This window comes from Thalassophryne amazonica, chromosome 20 (assembly GCF_902500255.1).
Source record: "Thalassophryne amazonica chromosome 20, fThaAma1.1, whole genome shotgun sequence".
NCBI lineage: Eukaryota > Metazoa > Chordata > Actinopteri > Batrachoidiformes > Batrachoididae > Thalassophryne > Thalassophryne amazonica.
In genome coordinates, this window is record NC_047122.1 from 53,117,341 (window position 1) to 53,139,301 (window position 21,961).

General features: G+C 37.4%; 1 protein-coding gene and 1 long non-coding RNA gene across 2 annotated transcripts; both read left to right on the forward strand.

Annotated features, from left to right (window-relative positions):
• Window positions 1–1,020: 1,020 nt before the first annotated feature.
• Window positions 1,021–20,094, forward strand: LOC117501997. Its single transcript, XR_004558154.1, has 3 exons — window positions 1,021–1,222; window positions 2,948–2,953; window positions 20,084–20,094. It is a non-coding gene; the product is annotated as an uncharacterized LOC117501997 (long non-coding RNA).
• LOC117501996 (proline-rich protein 15) lies at window positions 16,121–18,097 on the forward strand. The gene is made up of 2 exons (XM_034160976.1): window positions 16,121–16,448; window positions 17,520–18,097. Exon 2 carries the CDS (start codon window positions 17,537–17,539, stop codon window positions 17,954–17,956), a length of 420 nt encoding a protein of 139 aa, XP_034016867.1. The 5' UTR covers window positions 16,121–16,448; window positions 17,520–17,536; the 3' UTR covers window positions 17,957–18,097.
• Window positions 20,095–21,961: the final 1,867 nt, after the last annotated feature.

A 21,961-nucleotide genomic window follows, 5' to 3' on the forward strand; every position in this document is an offset into this window, starting at 1 on the left:
ACCCTGGTCACACTTTTACAGGAAAAACTCCTCCTGTGTGTAGAACTGCTTCATCTGCTGGCGCCAGCTGGACCTGGACCTGCAGATGAACATCAGAAAATGAATGAATGAATGAGCTCCTTTTATAAGTTTTGATTATAGGAACAAACCTCAAGCAGACATGTCTCAGTGTGTTATAGTCATATTATCAAGAGAAGTCACAAAGCATAACAAAAAGTCCAGTTTTCATAAAGATATTTGAAAAGACAACCATGAGGCGCAAATCATAATACTAGTGGGTTCGGGATTTTATTGATGCCACATAAGGCATTGTAGTGCAGCAGATAACAGAATATTTACAGAGGAATCCTTCAAATGGTGATACAAGCACCAAAGTTGGCACAAACACTCCTTAAACATTACTCTTTTGAAAAAACTGAGTATCCACTTGAATTTTCAATAGGTGGCCAGGTAGCCTTCAATTTAGGAATTACACAGGGGTCAACATTTTAAAATGTTCCAATCATCTTGAAAGCTACACCACATTATTTGTCTGAACATACATATTCCTAAAAGGTATAGTTTGGACTATCTTTGACTGAATGTTATGGAGTTATGGGGTAAAAACAGCAAGAATGGTGACAAAGGTCAGCTTTAGTTTGTACAGGGGTCAAAAGTTAAAGTTTCTCCAAATATTGTAAAAAGTGATTGCAAATTATTGATTGAATAAATAGGGTTTTAAAAAGGAATAGTTTGCACCATGTGTCATGCTTAGTTATCACGTTACAGGGTAACATATGTCACATCACATGCCATAGAATCCAATGGACGCCGACATTGTTTGACCTTTACCTTGCAGGCCAAGCATTTAGCACAATCAAAACTATTCCATTTATTAAGCTTATTAGTTCACCCAATAATTTGCACCACTTTTTACCAAAATTGGAGCAACTTTAACTTCTGACCCCTGTACAAACTGAAATTTGTCACCATTCTTAATGTTTTTACCCCATAACTCCATAATATTCAATCATAGATAGTCCAAACTATACCTTTTTGGAATATTAATGTTCAGACAAATAATGTGGTATAATTTTCAATATGACTTGAACATTTTAAAATTTTGACCACTGTGTAATTCTTCAACTGACCCCTATCTGGCTGCTTATTGACAATTCAAGTGAATACTCAGTTTTTTCACAAGAGTAATATTTAAGGAGTATGTGTGCCAATTTTGGTGCTTGTTTCCAGAAATGAACATTTGTTACAGTTATCTGCTCCACTATTGAGGTGGATTTCCCAAAGCTTACTCCTGCCCAAATGTACCTTCAGCAAAGGGAGCAATTTCGCATTGGGATCAATCAATCAATCAATCAATCAATCAATCAATCAATCAATCAATCAATCAATCAATCAATCAATCAATCAATTTTTTTATATAGCGCCAAATCACAACAAACAGTTGCCCCAAGGCGCTTTATATTGTAAGGCAAGGCCATACAATAATTATGTAAAACCCCAACGGTCAAAAACGACCCCCTGTGAGCAAGCACTTGGCTACAGTGGGAAGGAAAAACTCCCTTTTAACAGGAAGAAACCTCCAGCAGAACCAGGCTCAGGGAGGGGCAGTCTTCTGCTGGGACTGGTTGGGGCTGAGGGAGAGAACCAGGAAAAAGACATGCTGTGGAGGGGAGCAGAGATCGATCACTAATGATTAAATGCAGAGTGGTGCATACAGAGCAAAAAGAGAAAGAAACAGTGCATCATGGGAACCCCCCAGCAGTCTACGTCTATAGCAGCATAACTAAGGGATGGTTCAGGGTCACCTGATCCAGCCCTAACTATAAGCTTTAGCAAAAAGGAAAGTTTTAAGCCTAATCTTAAAAGTAGAGAGGGTGTCTGTATCCCTGATCTGAATTGGGAGCTGGTTCCACAGGAGAGGAGCCTGAAAGCTGAAGGCTCTGCCTCCCATTCTACTCTTACAAACCCTAGGAACTACAAGTAAGCCTGCAGTCTGAGAGCGAAGCGCTCTATTGGGGTGATATGGTACTACGAGGTCCCTAAGATAAGATGGGACCTGATTATTCAAAACCTTATAAGTAAGAAGAAGAATTTTAAATTCTATTCTAGAATTAACAGGAAGCCAATGAAGAGAGGCCAATATGGGTGAGATATGCTCTCTCCTTCTAGTCCCCGTCAGTACTCTAGCTGCAGCATTTTTGAATTAACTGAAGGCTTTTTATGGAACTTTTAGGACAACCTGATAATAATGAATTACAATAGTCCAGCCTAGAGGAAATAAATGCATGAATTAGTTTTTCAGCATCACTCTGAGACAAGACCTTTCTGATTTTAGAGATATTGCGTAAATGCAAAAAAGCAGTCCTACATATTTGTTTAATATGCGCTTTGAATGACATATCCTGATCAAAAATGACTCCAAGATTTCTCACAGTATTACTAGAGGTCAGGGTAATGCCATCCAGAGTAAGGATCTGGTTAGACACCATGTTTCTAAGATTTGTGGGGCCAAGTACAATAACTTCAGTTTTATCTGAGTTTAAAAGCAGGAAATTAGAGGTCATCCATGTCTTTATGTCTGTAAGACAATCCTGCAGTTTAGCTAATTGGTAGGTGTCCTCTGGCTTCATGGATAGATAAAGCTGGGTATCATCTGCGTAACAATGAAAATTTAAGCAATACCGTCTAATAATACTGCCTAAGGGAAGCATGTATAAAGTGAATAAAATTGGTCCTAGCACAGAACCTTGTGGAACTCCATAATTAACTTTAGTCTGTGAAGAAGATTCCCCATTTACATGAACAAATTGTAATCTATTAGACAAATATGATTCAAACCACCGCAGCGCAGTGCCTTTAATACCTATGGCATGCTCTAATCTCTGTAATAAAATTTTATGGTCAACAGCATCAAAAGCAGCACTGAGGTCTAACAGAACAAGCACAGAGATGAGTCCACTGTCCGAGGCCATAAGAAGATCATTTGTAACCTTCACTAATGCTGTTTCTGTACTATGATGAATTCTAAAACCTGACTGAAACTCTTCAAATAGACCATTCCTCTGCAGATGATCAGTTAGCTGTTTTACAACTACCCTTTCAAGAATTTTTGAGAGAAAAGGAAGGTTGGAGATTGGCCTATAATTAGCTAAGATAGCTGGGTCAAGTGATGGCTTTTTAAGTAATGGTTTAATTACTGCCACCTTAAAAGCCTGTGGTACATAGCCAACTAACAAAGATAGATTGATCATATTTAAGATCGAAGCATTAAATAATGGTAGGGCTTCCTTGAGCAGCCTGGTAAGAATGGGGTCTAATAAACATGTTGATGGTTTGGATGAAGTAACTAATGAAAATAACTCAGACAGAACAATCGGAGAGAAAGAGTCCAACCAAATACCGGCATCACTGAAAGCAGCCAAAGATAACGATACGTCTTTGGGATGGTTATGAGTCATTTTTTCTCTAATAGTTAAAATTTTGTTAGCAAAGAAAGTCATGAAGTCATTACTAGTTAAAGTTAATGGAATACTCAGCTCAATAGAGCTCTGACTATTGAGGTGGATTTCCCAAAGCTTACTCCTGCCCAAATGTACCTTCAGCAAAGGGAGCAATTTCGCATTGGGATCAATCAATCAATCAATCAATCAATTTTTTTATATAGCGCCAAATCACAACAAACAGTTGCCCCAAGGCGCTTTATATTGTATAAAGCGCCTTGATATATAAATTGTATTTATATATCAAGTTTAAAGCTGGATGCTCTTCTTCCTTCATTCCGGATCTGAATCACCTCCAAAAATTCGGTGGAGTCTTTGTTGCCCCAATATCGATCTGTGGTGAAAATTTCATCAAAATCCGCGCAGTAGTTTTGACGTAATCCTGCTAAAAGACAGACTGACAAATAAATAAACGCTGATGAGTTCATTACATCCAAAATACAAAATGAAAAAAAAAAAGCCCTGTTTTATTTAGATTTGTTTTTATGTCTTTTTCATACATTCCTACATGTTTCATGAAGTGTCAGAGCACTGAACTCATGACCAGCAGGGATAGGTTTCAGGTGAAAGGCTTTCCTTTTGACTAATAATCTCCATTTCCCGTAATAATTCCACAAGAGCAAAAGGAAACACACCAAACAATACAATCCTCAAATCAAACACAACGACACGATGTAATACACCGAAAGCCATTACATTCACGAGAATAGCAGAGACTTACTCCACCTAAACGCTCTGCAAGAAACTGCAGTTTGTCATTTTTCGCCACATGCCATCTGACCCACAAATATCTTGTGTCGTGTGACGAATAAGAGAGACTGAAAGCTGAGGTGCTGTGTTTAATGAGGTTAACAAAGTATGTTTGTGCAACCGATGATCATAAGACAAAGGAGTCTGCTGATTGCTGCTGTATCTGACTCTACCAGTCCAACTGGCTGCCTTTCTGCTGAAGTTCCCATAGTTCTCACATTTTGGTTCAACCTGTTGTTCAATACAATGACACACACAAAGTTTTTTTTTCTTCCCCGGCTTTATTATTTCACAATAACTAACCGGACTTGTGCGCACACGGTACGACAATGATGGCAGCACTTTTCGTCATCATGAGTGCAGACGTAATTTGAATTGTCTGAGGCATCATCTGTGTTCATATACAATTAGACGGGTATATATATATATATATATATATATATATATATATATATATATATATATATATATATATATATATATGGGGTAAAAGTCGCACCTCTTACTTTATTATCCCCCGGTATGAAATATGAGGGGATATGTTGCTCAGCATGTCCGTTTTCCGTTTTCGCTTTTCAGCACGATATCTCAAGAACCACTCGACCAATTTCATTCATATTTAGCATAAGGGTGTACTTGGGTGATCCACAGCACCAGTCAGTTATGTTGAACTAGTGGGCAATTTCAAGATCACAGTGAGATATTCAAGATATTGTCATTGCCACCCTTTTTAGTGCAATAGCTCAATAACCAGTTGACCATTTTCATTCATATTTAGCACAAGGATTTACTTGGTTGATTCCCCCAACACCAGTGGATTACGGCGATATTGGGGTCAAATTCAATGTCACAGCGAGATATTCAAGATATTGTCATTGCCACCCTTTTTAGCATTATATCTCAAGACCCAGTTGACCATTTTCATTCACATTTAGCATAAGGGTGTACTTGGGTGATCCCCCAATGCCAGTCATTTACAGTGATCTTGGAGTTAATTTCAAGGTCACAGCGAGATATTCAAGATATTGTCATTGCCACCGTTTTTAGTGCGATATCTCAAGAACCAGTTGACCAGTTTAATTTATATTTAGCATAAGAGTGTACTTGGGTGATCCTCCAACACCAGTCAATTATGTTGACTTTAAGGTCAGTTTCAAGATCACAGCGAGATATTCAAGATATTGCCATTGCCCCCCTTTTACCACAATATCTCAAGAACCACTTGACCAATTTCATTCATATTTAGCATAAGGATGTACTTGGGTGATCCGCAGCACGTCAGTTACACTAGTGTTGAGAATAATAGTAGTGCTATGTGACTAAAAAGATTAATCCAGGTTTTGAGTATATTTCTTATTATTACATGGGAAACAAGGTACCAGTAGATTCAGTAGATTCTCACAAATCCAACAAGACCAAGCGTTCATGATATGCACACTCTTAAGGCTATGAAATTGGGCTATTAGTAAAAAAAAAGTAGAAAAGGGGGTGTTCACAATAATACGTAGTAGTGTGTCATTCAGTCAGTGAGTTCGTCAATTTTGTGGAACAAACAGGTGTGAATCAGGTGTCCCCTATATAAGGATGAAGCCAGCACCTGTTGAACATGCTTTTCTCTTTGAAAGCCTGAGGAAAATGGGATGTTTAAGACATTGTTCAGAAGAACAGCGTAGTTTGATTAAAAAGTTGATTAGAGAGGGGAAACGTATACGCAGGTGCAAAAAATTATAGGCTGTTCATCTACAATAATCTCCAATGCTTTAAAATGGAAAAAAAAAAAAAAAAAAAAGAGTCGCATGGAAGAAAACGGAAAACAACCATCAAAATGGATAGAAGAATAACCAGAATGGCAAAGGCTCACCCATTGATCAGCTCCAGGATGATCAGACAGTCTGGAGTTACCTGTAAGTGCTGTGACAGTTAGAAAACGCCTGTGTGAAGCTAATTTATTTGCAAGAATCCCCCTCAAAGTCCCTCTGTTAAATAAAAGACGTGCAGAAGAGGTTACAATTTGCCAAAGAACACATCAACTGGCCTAAAGAGAAATGGAGGAATATTTTGTGGACTGATGAGAGTAAAATTGTTCTTTTGGGGTCCAAGAGCCGCAGACAGTTTGTGAGATAACCCCCAAACTCTGAATTCAAGCCACAGTTCACAGTGAAGACAGTGAAGTATGGTGGTGCAAGCATCATGATATGGGCATGTTTCTCCTACTATGGTGTTGGGCCTATATATCGCATACCAGGTATCATGGATCAGTTTGGATATGTCAAAATACTTGAAGAGGTCATGCTGCCTTATGCTGAAGAGGACATGCCCTTGAAATGGGTGTTTCAACAAGACAATGACCCCAAGCACACTAGTAAATGAGCAAAATCTTGGTTCCAAACCAACAAAATTAATGCCTCGCAGATGTGAAAAAATCATGAAAAACTGTGGTTATACAACTAAATACTAGTTTAGTGATTCACAGGATTGCTAAAAAAGCAGTTTGAACATAATAGTTTTGAGTTTGTAGTGTCAACAGCAGATGCTACTATTATTGTGAACACCGCCTTTTCTACTTTTTTTTTACTAATAGCCCAATTTCATAGCCTTAAGAATGTGCATATCATGAATGCTTGGTCTTGTTGGATTTGTGAGAATCTACTGAATCTACTGGGACCTTGTTTCCCATGTAACAATAAGAAATATACTCAAAACCTGGATTAATCTTTTTAGTCACATAGCACTACTATTATTCTGAACACTACTGTATGTTGAACTCATGGGCAATTTCAAGATCACAGTGAGATATTCAAGATATTTTCATTGCCACCCTTTTTAGTACGATATCTCAAGAACCAGTCGTCCATTTTCATTCATATTTAGCATAAGGATTTACTTGGGTGATCCCCCAACACCAGTGGATTACGGCGATCTTGGGGTCAAATTCAACGTCACAGCGAGATATTCAAAATATTGTCATTGCCACCCTTTTCAGCGTGATATCTCAAGACCCAGTTGACCATTTTCATTCATATTTAGCATAAGGGTGTACTTTGGTGATCGGCCAACGCCAGTCGGTTACAGTGATCTTGCGGTTAATTTCAAGGTCACAGTGAGATATTCAAGATATTGTCATTGCCACCGTTTTTAGCGTGATATCTCAAGAACCAGTTGACCAGTTTAATTTATATTTAGCATAAGAGTGTACTTGGGTGATCCACCAACACCAGTCAATTATCAATCAATCAATCAACTTTTTTCTTGTATAGTGCCAAATCACAACAAACAGTTGCCCCAAGGCGCTCCACATTGCAAGGCAAGGCCATACAATAATTATGAAACACAGTCTACGTCTAAAGCAACATAACCAAGGGATGGTCCAGGGTCACCCGATCCAGCCCTAACTATAAGCCTTAGCGAAAAGGAAAGTTTTAAGCCTAATCTTAAAAGTAGAGAGGGTATCTGTCTCCCTGATCTGAATTGGGAGCTGGTTCCACAGGAGAGGAGCCTGAAAGCTGAAGGCTCTGCCTCCCATTCTACTCTTACAAACCCTAGGAACTACAAGTAAGCCCGCAGTCTGAGAGCGAAGCGCTCTAATGGGGTAATATGGTACTACGAGGTCCCTAAGATAAGATGGGACCTGATTATTCAAAACCTTATAAGTAAGAAGAAGAATTTTAAATTCTATTCTAGCATTATCAGGAAGCCAATGAAGGGAGGCCAACACGGGTGAGATATGCTCTCTCCTGCTAGTCCCCGTCAGTACTCTAGCTGCAGCATTCTGAACCAACTGAAGGCTTTTTAGGGAACTTTTAGGACAACCTGATAATAATGAATTACAATAGTCCAGCCTAGAGGAAATAAATGCATGAATTAGTTTTTCAGCATCACTCTGAGACAAGACCTTTCTGATTTTAGAGATATTGCGTAAATGCAAAAAGGCAGTCCTACATATTTGTTTAATATGCGCTTTGAATGACATATCCTGATCAAAAATAACTCCAAGATTTCTCACAGTATTACTAGAGATCAGGGAAATGCCATCCAGAGTAACGATCTGGTTAGACACCATGCTTCTAAGATTTGTGGGGCCAAGTACAATAACTTCAGTTTTATCTGAGTTTAAAAGCAGGAAATTAGAGGTCATCCATGTCTTTATGTCTGTAAGACAATCCTGCAGTTTAGCTAATTGGTGCGTATCCTCTGGCTTCATGGATAGATAAAGCTGGGTATCATCTGCGTAACAATGAAAATTTAAGCAATACCGTCTAATAATACTATGTTGACTTTCAGGTCAGTTTCAAGGTCACAGCGAGATATTCAAGATATTTCCATTGCCACCCTTTTTAGCATGATATCTCAAGAACCAATGGACCAATTTCATTCATATTTAGCATAAGGGTGTGCATGGGTGATCCGCAGCACCCGTCAGTTATGTTGACCTAGGGGGCAATTTCAAGATCACAGTGAGATATTCAAGATATTGTCATTGCCATCCTTTTTAGCATGATATCTCAAGAACCAGTTGACCATTTTCATTCATATTTAGCATAATGGTGTACTTGGGTGATCGCCCAACACCAGTCGGTTACAGTGATCTTGGGGTTAATTTCAAGGTCACAGTGAGATATTCAAGATATTGTCATTGCCACCGTTTTTAGCGTGATATCTCAAGAACCAGTTGACCAGTTTAATTTATATTTAGCATAAGAGGGTACTTGGGTGATCCTCCAACACCAGTCAATTATGTTGACTTTCAGGTCAGTTTCAAGATCACAGCGAGATATTCAAGATATTTCCATTGCCACCCTTTTTAGTGCAATATCTCAAGAGCCAGCTGAACAATTTCATTCATATTTATCATAAGTGTGTACTTGGGTTATCCCCCAACAATAGTCACTTATGTTGACCTAGGGGGCAATTTAAAGATCACAGTGAGCTATTCAAGATATTGTCACTGCCACCCTTTTTAGTGCGATATCTCAAGAACCAATTGACCAATTTCATTCATATTTAGCATAAGGATTTACTTGTGTGATCCCAGACACTTTGTATCACTGATTTGTGGGAAGTAATGGGGATATGTCATCTCCTGATGACTCTTGTTTATGTATTGCAAGCTCTTTAATTTGAAATTTTTGTGCATTATTGCATTGTTTTTTTTCGTTACTGGTATTTTATTCTTTTGCTATTGGAGTTTATTTTGGCTAGGGATTTGATTTCTGGGAAACCCCTATGTAACAAGTTATTATAACTATTATTAGCTGTGAGCACATGGTTTTTCAGTTTATAATTTACACTGGAGTACAAGTTCCTTTTTCTGAAAAATTACATAATTATTTGAAATAATCTGTTTAGATAATCTGTCCATTCTATTCCATTGGTGAGTTTCACGTCATAATTTTGTGAATTTGAAGTGTGGGAATGTTGACTTCATGTGGTTTCCAACTAGTGAGAGTCACTCGTTTGACAGAGGTGACATTGTGCACAATATCTCTCGATAACATCACTTAGCTTTCTGCAAACATTCTGCATATAACTGTCTGTCACAGCACATAAATGATTAGATTTCAGCCTGAAGAAACAGTCAAACAGAACTCCTTGTCTCAGGAGTTGGATGACCAGAGACCCAAAATAGACAATTGCCATTCTTAAAAACAAACAAACAAACAAACAAACAAACAAACAAACAAACAAACAAACAAACAAACAAACAAAAAAGACAAACCTGATTCACCTCCTCCACACGTGAACTCACCAACACGTGTTCCAAGTTTGGTGCAAACTGGAGGGAAAGTTAAATGATTGACCCAATGCCCTCATCCCCAGTAAATGACCTTTGGTTTATTTGTTCTCACCTGGGAAATTCCAGTACCCACCTTTTTTTTTTTTTTACGTTTGGTGGACATCTGAGTAAAACATCAAAACTTGGACTTTTGACTCAAACGACCTTGACTTTTCCCAAAATGAACCCTCTTAAAGGGTTTATTTTGGAAAAGGAGTTCTGGGATTTACAGTCATTAACATATCAAATTTGATGGCAATCAGCCAGAGGACCTAAGAGTCATAAGGGAACAAACAGACAGACCCCAACCCAAAATGTTGGCATTTGACCCCACCACAGAGGAATATTTCTTGATATATTTTCTGAGCCGTTATACGTATTCAAGTTACATTTTTATGTAACTCCATAATATTTTTTCTTCTGGGGTCAGTTTGGACCACAGTTTTTGCAATGATATCTGGTTGGACGTGTCAATTTTTCATAACTACTGAAATGTCAGAGCAGTTTTTCCACGTTATTTGCATCAGAGTAACTGCAGGGAGTAGGAGTAAGAATGTATTATTATTATTATTTCGTATTAAAAAGTCATGTTCAAAAATGAAAAAAAAAAGAAAGAAATGTTCAGGTGATCCTGGCTGTCCGAGGGGAGGAGAGGGAATCCCTGAGGTATGTAGACCTCTGACTAATGACAGACGTCACTCATTTCTGCTGCGATGCCAGCTTTCACTCTTTGGAGATCAGAGATAACTGGCACTCTCTGTTTCCTTTCGATCTACTGCTCAGGTTTTCTGTTAGATGAAACTGTTCGGTCTGGAATTTCAGTCACGTAATTTCCAAGCCATAACGTCATATCTGGGAGACACAGTGAGAATCCAAAGATGCTTTCAGACCTGAGTTTCACACAAAAAGTGGCCTAAAAACACACGAGATTTGCCCTGAAAGGGCAGCATCTCCTGATGTATTAATACGGCATAATCAAGGGTCAGGTGTTTGGAAGGTTTAAAAGCATTTAAAGCATTGACCATTAACCATTTACGAGTTGCCATGAATAAATTCAAATGCTATTTTTATACACAGCCCCTCTAAAAGTCACAAATTATAAGTAACTGGAGAAACTAAATATATGGGTTATTGTTAATACAATATAAATAATTATTTTTATAGACACATTTCTTTAGACAAATCAAGGGATGAACACATGAACATTTTCAAATCACTGAACATGTCTTGGACTTGATTTCCATCAATCATGAAGAAATGAAGAGTTCAGATGCAAAACCCAGTATCTCTGAAACCATACATTTTTAGCTGACGCCAACATGTACTTGGCTGTCAAGGGGACCATCAATGTGCAAAATATGAAAGAATTTGAACAAACTGTTTTCATGTTATTGATGAAAGTATGTGCATTTCTGCATAGGGTTTCCTTTAAATCTCCATTTACAACTGCATTTTTCTCAATTTGAAAAAAAAAGGACTTACTGGGTTTTCCATCTGAACTCTGCAAATACAAACGGTATGGTAATGTATTGTCAATCTGTCTGAAACAGGCAGGTCTCAAACACTCAGGGACTGTGCAAGAAGGAGATTAGTGAGGGAAGCCACCAAGACATTTTTACACAAAAGGGTTTCTGAATATCAGTATGTGACAAGATGGGTAGCCCCTTATCCATCACTGTGTGACACATGGGCAAACAGTAAACCCAACCTTAACTATAACCATAACCATAACTATAACAAGTTGTTTTTTTTGTTGAGAAAACAATAAAAAATTAAAAACACATCGACTACAAACTGTAAAGTATTCATCTAATTGAACGGGTCCCCAGAAGAAGCCAAAGTGTTGCTGATCAGAAGCATGGAGGAACTGGCAAAATATAAATAAAAGGTGGTAAATGAAGGCAACCAATTTTCATAATGACTGAGAAACATACAGACCATTCATTGGTGCTTCTGAACAGTAATAGTATAATCGAGATGATACGTGGTTATGAGAGTCTGGAATTACAACCTTTTCAGTATACTGAGCATCATATACAGGATCTGGAATATGAGATAGATCTGGACAATCATTTCTATTCCTTCATAAATCGTAACTGTCAGTATTATACAGAGGAACAATACAATAACTGCATTACAAGTGATGGGAAATTATCACTCATCCACTTTAATAGTAGGAGTCTGTGCAAAATTTTTGGGAGTATCAAAGACTATTTAAAACAATTTTGTCAACCCTTCAGTATAATTACCATAACAGAAACTTGGCTTGCAGAGGGTGATGATACAAACTATGAGTTGGAGGGTTATGAATTCAATCATCTGAATAGACAAAATAGAGGAGGAGGAGTAGCTTTGCATGTTGACAAAAGGCTTAACTACAAAATTAAAGATCAAATGACAATGGCGGTGGAAAATCTTATCTTTTTGAATCCATCATAATCAAAATAGGTATGGAAAAAGGTAAACATTTAATTACTACTGTAGAGCTCCTGGCTCTAAAATTGAAGAGATTCAAAATTGGACAGAGAAGTTTTTTCAAAGATGTGTAATAAGCGAGTATTTATCTGTAGAGATATTAACACTGATCTCTTAAACCCGTATCAGCATAAAGTAACTGAGGATTTCATTAATACTATGTACAGTTTAGATTTATATCCAAACATTACTAGGCCTTCAAGAATCACTTCACATTCAGCTACTCTCATTGATAATATACTTACAAATGATATCAATAACTAAACATTAAGTGGCTTATTAATTAATGATATTAGTGACCATTTACCAATTTTTATAGTAACTGATATAAATTTCAATAAAAAAATGTACTGAGAAAATACAATATTGCAAGCACCTGCAATCTGAAGAAGCTATCACTACCTGAAAAAATGATTTACTTTTACAGGATTGGAATCCCATTTATGAGAATAAATTCCAAATTAGCCTATTCCAAATTTGAAAACATATTTCTCAATATATACAACAAAAATTGTCCAATTATACAGTATAATAAAAATAATAAATATAAAGTTAACCCATGTATAGCAAAAGGTCTTCAAAAGGCTTGTAAGAAGAAAAATATGCTATACAGAGAATTCATTAAAAGTAAATCAAGAGAGGGAGAGATTAAATATAAGGACTATAAAAATAAACTAACAACTATTATGTGGAACTGTAAAAAAAATCATACTTGGGAAAAATACTAAACAATAATAAAAACAACATAAAGGAAACATGGAAAATACTGAATAGTATTATAGTAAATAAACCCAAATCAAATAACTACATAACATACTTTACTTATAACAAAGATGAATATAACATGAGCCAAGTAGTGAATAGTTTCAATAAAAATTTTTGCTAACGTTGGGCCACATCTGGCAGCTGAAATTCCACACAGCCCATGGGAAAATCAGCAATTAATCACTACAAATCCGCGCACAATATTTCTTGGCCCAGTAGATGAAAGGGAAATTATTAATGTAGTTAGTACATGTAAAAGTAAAAAGTCAATGGATCATAATGAGGTACATATACCCTTAGTAAAGCGAATAATTACTGAAATCGCAAAACCATTATCATATATTTTTAATAAATCATTCATTTCAAACTGGAATTGTTCCTAATGGTATGAAAGTGGCAAAAGTGATACTTCTATTTAAATCTGGTAGCAAGCATCTTTTTACTAACTACAGGCCTGTCTGTATTGTCACAATTTTCTAAGATATTGGAAAAACTTTACAACAGCAGACTGGTTAAATCTGTAGAATGACACAACTTGCTTGATGAAAGTCAATATGGTTTTAGATCAAAAAGGTCCACTTCACTGGCATTGCTCGATTCAATAGAAGATATCAATAAACATGTGGACCAAAGGGAAATAGTATTAGATTTATTTATTGACCTAAGAAAGGCTTTTGACACAATTGATCACAATATATTATTTCAAAAGATGGAACTGTATGGGATCAGAGGGGTGGCTCTGAGTTGGATTAAAAGTTACTTACAAAACCGGAAGCAGTTTGTTAAACTCGGGAACTACTGTTATTCATGTCTGGACATCATTTGTGGGCTTCCACAGGGTTCTTTTTTGGGACCAAAATTATTTATTTTATATATCAATGATTTATGTAAAGTTTCAGATGTGTTTAAAGCAGTTCTCTTTGCAGATGACACAAACCTGTTTTGCTCAGGAGAAAATCTGCAACAAATGTTATCTGATTTAGGAACTGAAATGATAAAGTTAAAGAGATGGTTTGATAAAAACAAATTATCATTAAATTTGTCAAAAACTAAATTAATGTTATTTGGGAATTATAAAACAGACATACAAATACAGTTAAGTATACAAGGGGTAAACATAGATGTGTCAAAGAAAATAAGTTTTTAGGTGTCATTATTAATGAAAAAAATTAATTAGAAAGCTCATATTCAACATATTCAAAAGAAGGTATTGCAGTATTAAATAAAGCAAAGCATGTTCTTGATTGCGGAGCACTACATACTTTGTATTGTTCATTGGTTGCGCCCTACCTGACGTACTGTGCTGAAGTTTGGGGCAACAATTATAAAACTATATTGCAACCATTATTCATTTAAAAAAAAAAAAGAGCATTAAGAACAATTCATAATGCAGGTTATCAAGATCACACCAACCCACTGTTCATTAAATCTCAAATATTAAAACTACATGATATGATTTTGTTCAAGACTGTTCAATTAATGTACAAAGTGAAAAATAAACACGTGCCCTTTAGAATTCAAGAATTTTTTGCTGAGAGGGAAAATATAATTTACGGGGCTTGTATCATTTTAAAATTGCTGGCGCTTGGACGACCAGGAAAGGTTTCTATGTCTCCATGTGTGGCCCTAGAATATGGAATAACCTGACAGAAGAACTCAAACAATGTCCAAACAGCAATCAGTTTAAAAATCAATATAAAGACATGATGTTTTCAAGATATGTATCTGCTGAAGAAGGTTGAGTTTTGTGTGTTGCCAATTGTAAATGTAAATTTGTACATGTAAATTTATTCGGTAGCAGAAGAGATTGTGTCCTTTAAGATGAAGAGATTGAAGTGGTTGAAAAAGGGAGTGGGAATAGATGTTTTTTTTTTTTTACTTCCCCCCACTCCTTTTGGACTAGATAATTTTATTATTGGTTCAAGGGGTAGGTGTTAATAAGCTTTGCTTCTGCCTATACCCTGTCAGGCACACAGATGCATCATTAATCAATTTTCTTTCTTCGTTGTAAGTTTTTTGTTGTTGTTTTGGACTGTGTGTGCTGAATAAATTCATTCATTCATTCATAACCATAACCATAACAATAACATAACGGAGAAAAAAACTGTACATATCCATGATTCCACTTACTTTTGGCACTATGAGGAGGTGATGGGTTCATGGTTAAAGTGGTGGATTTGAGACCAGAGGATCCTTCCTTCAATTTCCCATTCAGACAGAAAAATCAAGAAGGCCCCTTGAACAAGTTCCTGGATCTCCCAGTGTGCAGTTGAGGACCTTGCATGGAAGCACCCTGATGTGAATGGGTAAATGTGAGGCATCATTACAAAACATTCTGAGTTACTACTTCAGGTGAAAAACTAATGTAGTTCATTTTTCTATCTGGTTCCCATAACAATCATCACCATTTCTGTAAATTAATGAGGTAGTGGGGTGAAAGAGTGCCATAGTGAGTACCATTCCACTTTTAGAACACAAAGCCTTCTCCTGGGCACTGTCAATTTTTAATAATAGACAAATCACGCACAGCCTAGTTTGTTATCATTAATAGAACTGAATAAACATTTTGCAATCCCGTTCCACTGGTTTACATGATAATATCCAGGTGCACGCGGCCTAACTACTGGGTGGCCACAAACGTCAGCGTAATTTGGCTCCCTGGGCGGGTTGGATGAGACGCATACAAAAGTGTTTTTTTTTTCTGCTGGTGAAGAGGTGCAAGGTCCCAAAAGGTTATGCTGCCAAGCAACCACAAGCCCAACCTACCTGTCAGGGCAATTCAACCTTCAGCAGCGCTCTCGTGACAGCACCTGAGCTTTCATCCAATCAGAAGTGCGCACACAGGTGCATGGCACACGATAGTTTCGGAGGCGGAAACCAGGATATTCTCCGACCCAAAGTCGCTGCTTATAAATGTGTCATTTCGATCACAGGTTTCTAGAGGATTGAAGATATCTGACATGATTAGGAAAAGTAAAGCGACAGGAGGTCGGAGATGTTAAGCGGCACGACAGCTTGTCCGTGCGTAAAATGGATCCGGTTCCGTCGGTTTGAAGGGTCGCTGTCACAGTTCTGAGCGCTCCAGCACTACTGAGGACATTTTACTCCAAATTTAGATCTCAGCACCGTCTAAGATCAAAGTCACACGTCGGTGTTGATTGTTTAAAAGGTCTTTTCATACTCAGGTAAGCGAGCGGCATCCTTTGTGTTTTGCGCATTGTTGTTCTGTGAATCACAGCTTGGGTTTGTTCTTCTGCTTTCACGACTCATTAAACCAGTTTTACAGACACAGGAAACAAACATGGCAAGGCTGGTTTTGGGATTAAAACGTTGTCTCACCAGTAGAATACTGTAATGCGTGTGCAAAATCTCAGCCTGGCATTAAAAACCTAAATATTTAAACTGGAGGTATGTTTCAGCATGTTTCAGAGGAAAATCAGATCATAGACAATTTTTTAAAATGTGTTTTGTGTTTGCAACTTGATTTAACTGGATTAGAAGGGATGAGGAGTTACATCAGACAGAACTAATATGTTCCACACATTCTGCCAGTATCTGCTCATCCATACCTGGACCATATCTGCGCAAAACTCCAGAAATTGCGCAAAACAGGATTATTGTTCAAATTATCAAAAGATTTATGTGCATATATATATATGCGTGTGTGTGTATGTATATATATGTGTGTGTGTGTGTACTACTTGTAAGACTCCTGGAAGTGTGCAAAGCTGTGGTCTGGAATCTTGTATTTATCATATTCGTGGGTTAAAAATAAAAGTAAATCCCACTTTTTCCGGTTCACAAACTGTGGAACATATAAAGGTGTGCTCCAAATGATTTTCAATTCCAAACTACTCTCAAATGGGACCTGGACCATATAAGTGCGCAGAATTGATTGTGGTCTGGAAGTGGAAGTACGAGTATTGTTCCAATTTCCAAATGTCTTATGCATTTTTACAAAAATGATACCCTAACCCAGATCCTTATTCTAATCCTATACCTGAACCATTTAAGATCAAATAATTTGCAAAATTGTTGAGCAGCTGAGATAGGTTTAGACCTGAAAAGATTTCTACAAGCGGTGGCTGTATTCAAAAATTATTTTTATATATATAAAATTCCCATTTTGCCCAGTTCGGAACATATACAAGCAATCTCCACAGAGTCAAGTGAGGTCAGAGGCGAACTCTTAGCACTTCTGGAAAGCACAGTAACGCCAGTGAAGTAATTGCTCATAAGAATTTCTGTTGTTGCAGTTCCGGTTCTGTGAAAGATGTCAGAGAGGCAGCCATGGTGGAAGGCGTTCTTGCCAAAGAAGAAGAGCTCAGGCCACAAGGACGCAGGTTTGTCCCACACTTTTGGCCCTGACTTTGACCCTTTTGCTCAACGGCCTGAGAAGTCCAAAGACCCTGCCGCTGCAGCAGCCTCCAAACCAGCCACTGACCACGCCGACTGTCAGACAGATTCCAGTAACAGCCCCAGTTTCAGGGACACCTACGACGATTCCCATCTGGATTCATTCTTCAATGAGCAAACGTGCCGCCGAAACATGGACATCTCGCGCTCAGGTCGATTCAAAGTAAAGAGATCACGCTACCGCATTCCTTTACAAGAGAAAGAGACAGAGAGAGGGACGGCTGGCAAAGAGGACGTACGGTACCAGGGAGGTATAGGAAGAATGAACACAGACTGATGATGCTTCAAGATGGCAAAGATTCATAGTCTTGAAGCAAGAAGTTCGATTGGATCAAGATGACAAATGGTGTTCCAAGTTCTAATTATTATTTAGAACAGAAATACAGGAATCCAGTTGTGTAGTGCACCTTTACAAAAAAGAAAGATTTTTTTTGGGGGGGGGGGGGATTTGGACATGTGCATGTCCTTCTTTTTCATGTTGTGTCCCACAAATCGACAAATGCTAATATTGTGTTTGTGAGAGGTTTTTTTTTTTTTTTAACACTACAGCAGTTATGGTTATTGAACCACTTCAGTGACATTATCAGAACTCCAAAAAGCAGCAACTAACAACTTATCTTGTATATAAAAGTCAGGCGTATATATGAATGTGGGTATGTCTGCCTGTGACTGGCCTATTGCTTAGCAACAGTAAAAGTGGCAACCCCCCACCCTCTCTCACTCACACACACACACACACACACACACACACACACACACACACACACACATAATCCTCCCAAAACGACTCCCCCTTCACACATAAACTAGAAACCTTAAAGGAGTCATATTGTGCAAAATAGTGTTGTTTTTTAAAAAAAAATCTATTATATATTTACATATATCTCAGGTTTCATCTTACACATTCCCAGAGTATCATACTTTTATGACTGTGTATGTTGAAACTATTCAACAGTAAACAAAATGTAGGCTTAGAAGAAAAATACAGATTTTTATATCTGTGACATATGTAAAAAAAAATCGCATCTGATTCTTGTTTGCTTTGAGAGACACAGCATGTGGGCTGGGTTATGTATTGTGTGATACACCCACACAGTCTGTGGGGCAGATTTATTTTCTATACCTGCTTATTCACTGGTGGGGGGTGGGGAGCTGGAGCCTATCCCAGGGGTCATAGGGCGAGAGGCGTGGTACACTCTGGACAGGATGCCAGAGAATTATTATTTTTAATAAAAGGGACTTTCTAAAGTCAGACTAGAAGAAAAACACTTCCTCTTTAGTTCAAATGGTATTAATATTTCACAATGAGTGTTATTTTGGCTACTTGCTATTATAAAAGTTGCGGGAATTTACAGGTCAAAGTAGAACCATTGTTCTTGTTACCAAATTTGTGCGCTGAAGCTCACAGTAAGAGTAAATATCTTTTTTTTAGTTAACAGTTTGCTCCAGCTGACGTCACTCAAAAGAAGAGCCATTTTGAATGTCAAAAATTGCTGCTTTGTGAGTCCCCATGTTGGCAGTGATTACTGTGCCTAGGTCACGATCAACCCATAAATGGCTAAAGAGGTCGGATGTGTGCGAGACCATGTGTGACCCGGGTAGGAAGAATGGAGAGTAAACAACACTCCTGTTTTACAGTTACTGAACAAGCTAAAGCTAACAAGCGAACAACTTTGGGTTGGGTGTTTATTAAATCATATTTTTGGGGATTGGGTGGTAACTTTCCTAACTGCTGACTTTGGTGAGGGCATTAAAAATTATGACCCGCTAATGTCCTCGGTAATCCTGGATTAACTGGACCTAAGGTCATCAAGCTACCAATAGCGGCTAAAAGTGCTGACTCTATCAGCATACAAAATTAAATAACGTGAAAATTTCACTTGACAGAAAAAATCCATTACAGATATAGATGATCTGTTAGGGCAATTAACCACACATTACAGAGATATTTGTAATAAAATGCTTAGAATGGACACGGTCCTCCATAACAACTAGTAGCCACATCTAGCAAACTCTGTACCACCAGAACTCTGAGATCCTCTCAGAAGCAGCACAGGAGTTATCAATCAAATCAACCACTGCCCTTTTTTTTGTTTTGGTATCAGGCTGTAAATGGGTTTATTTCTGCTCTAAAGTTGAACATTTTAACATGGGCTTCTATGACTGTGCTCTCTTTTGGAGCCAGCCTCAAGAGGCCAATCAAGGAACTGCATCTTTTTCTTCTTCTGGGTGGCCTCATTTTAGAAGGCCAGAGGTTGCCTCTTGGAGCCCTCTCAGAGAGTGGGCGTGGCCAGCTGCAGCTCCTTTCCATTTAAAGCAACACTCACATAAGCAGGTTTTCTTTGCAAAATGAAAGTTATTTATTTAGGATACTCCACCTCATTCTGACAACAAACTTTAACAGCCATTTGAAGACACCTGCTGACCTGCATTAACTTGTTGAAAAGGTGAATAATGTGAAAGCACATCCGTAGTCTGCCATTTTCTGTCACTATGAAAGGTAAAGTTTGACAAACTTCATGAAAATATTGCTCATAAGATGTTTACAAGGTTGTTGTAATACTATTATGTGATTAATGATGAAGGACATTTACAGTAATTAAAAATGTTTATTTTAAAGGGTCAGAAGGATATTTATAAAGATTTATGTGGATGATATTGAAGCAATTTTCAGTCAACAAATATACTTTGCTGAATATTTATCAGATAAATATAGAAATGCATGTAATGAAGGATAAAATTGGGAAATGTTTAATAATTTAATTCTCCCTAAACAAAGCTAATGCCACTGAAGTTGTAATATTTGAAGGGATGAGACGTGACTAAGTGAATGAAGTCTGATCAGGATTCTTTTGATATTCCTTTATCACCTGCTGATGGAGGCAAAACATGAGAAATAAATGTGTTGAGTGATACAAAAGACTGCATGCATCTGTCCTATTCTTCTGACATCAAGATCACAATGTGGATAAGTTCAAGGATCAGACTGAGAGTTGAATGAAGGAATGAATTTTGAATGAATGAATTAATTTATTCAGCACACAGACTCAAAATAACAACAACAACAACAAAAAAAACTCATACCTTTTTGGAATCTTTACAATCAGACATAATGTGGTATAATTTTCAATATGACTGGAGCATTTTTATATTTTGACCCCTATGTAATTCTTCAATTGACCCCTGCGTGGCTGCCTATTGAAAATTCAATAGGCCTGTCGTTTTTTTTTTGTTTTTTTTTTCCAAAAGAGTAATATCTAAGGTGTACTTTTGCCAAATTTGGTGCATCTATCACCATTTGAAGGATTCCTCTGTAAATATTCTGTTATGTGGCAGTTGGATTAAAAAACAAAAACTGGAAGGCACTCAGACAGTACATACTGTCACCATGGCCACATATTGCTTAAAATGTCTTGTTGGAACCTGCATCCAAAAATAATGTTCTGGATCAAAAAAGAAAGTGAAAGAAAAATCAGTGTATTTTTGGTTGGATTGGGTTCAGTATGTAGGAAAACAGAAAACACTTCATATAATAATAAAGAGCGCAATTTGAAGACATTTGTGCATGGTATGGCGGCTATTTTGGGTTTTGCTATTTATTATTGAGCATGGCATGATGTCCATTAAAAAAAAAAATTGTATATCAGAAAACATCTCTGCAAAATTTAGTGTTTTTACACATGACCTTAGTGGCAATTTACACATATATGCCAAACATTCTTCTAGCCATCAATTCCACAATACAATCTAGATCACCTCCAAAACCGAATCTCTTATTTCCTAGAACATTATCTCAGTTCATCAAATTTGATTGAAATCCATTCATTGGCCCCCTGCTGATCGGTGACAGCAGTGTATTGTTTGCGTGGTGTGAGTATGAGAGACTGGACAAGATAATTCAAAAATGGATGGATGGATTTCCTTCAAGCTTGGTGGAAATATTACAGGGTGACCCCCCCCCCCCAAAAAAAAAACAGAACCCATAAAGATTGTAATAAATCCTACAAAGGTCCAGCAAAATTCTTGAGTCTGTGTACAACCATTCCCCAAAGTTTCAGTTATCTTGGTTGCATTGCATAAAAATCATGTTATTTAAAATGATGCTCCAAATGGTGTGAATTTTTCTTTCTTTCTTTCTTTTTTTTTTTTTTTTGTGTGAAATAGGCCTCTAGATAAAATGTCTTTTCCTTGGTTGACCAAGACATGGGGAAGATGATTGTAACAATCATCTTGTTGGGGAAGACAATTGGAACAGTCTTATTGTTGGGAAGACGACTGGAAC

Excerpts from the sequence above, each read along its gene's own strand:
- LOC117501996 (XM_034160976.1), top strand. The coding sequence starts at position 17,537 with ATGTCAGAGAGGCAGCCATGGTGGAAGGCGTTCTTGCCAAAGAAGAAG.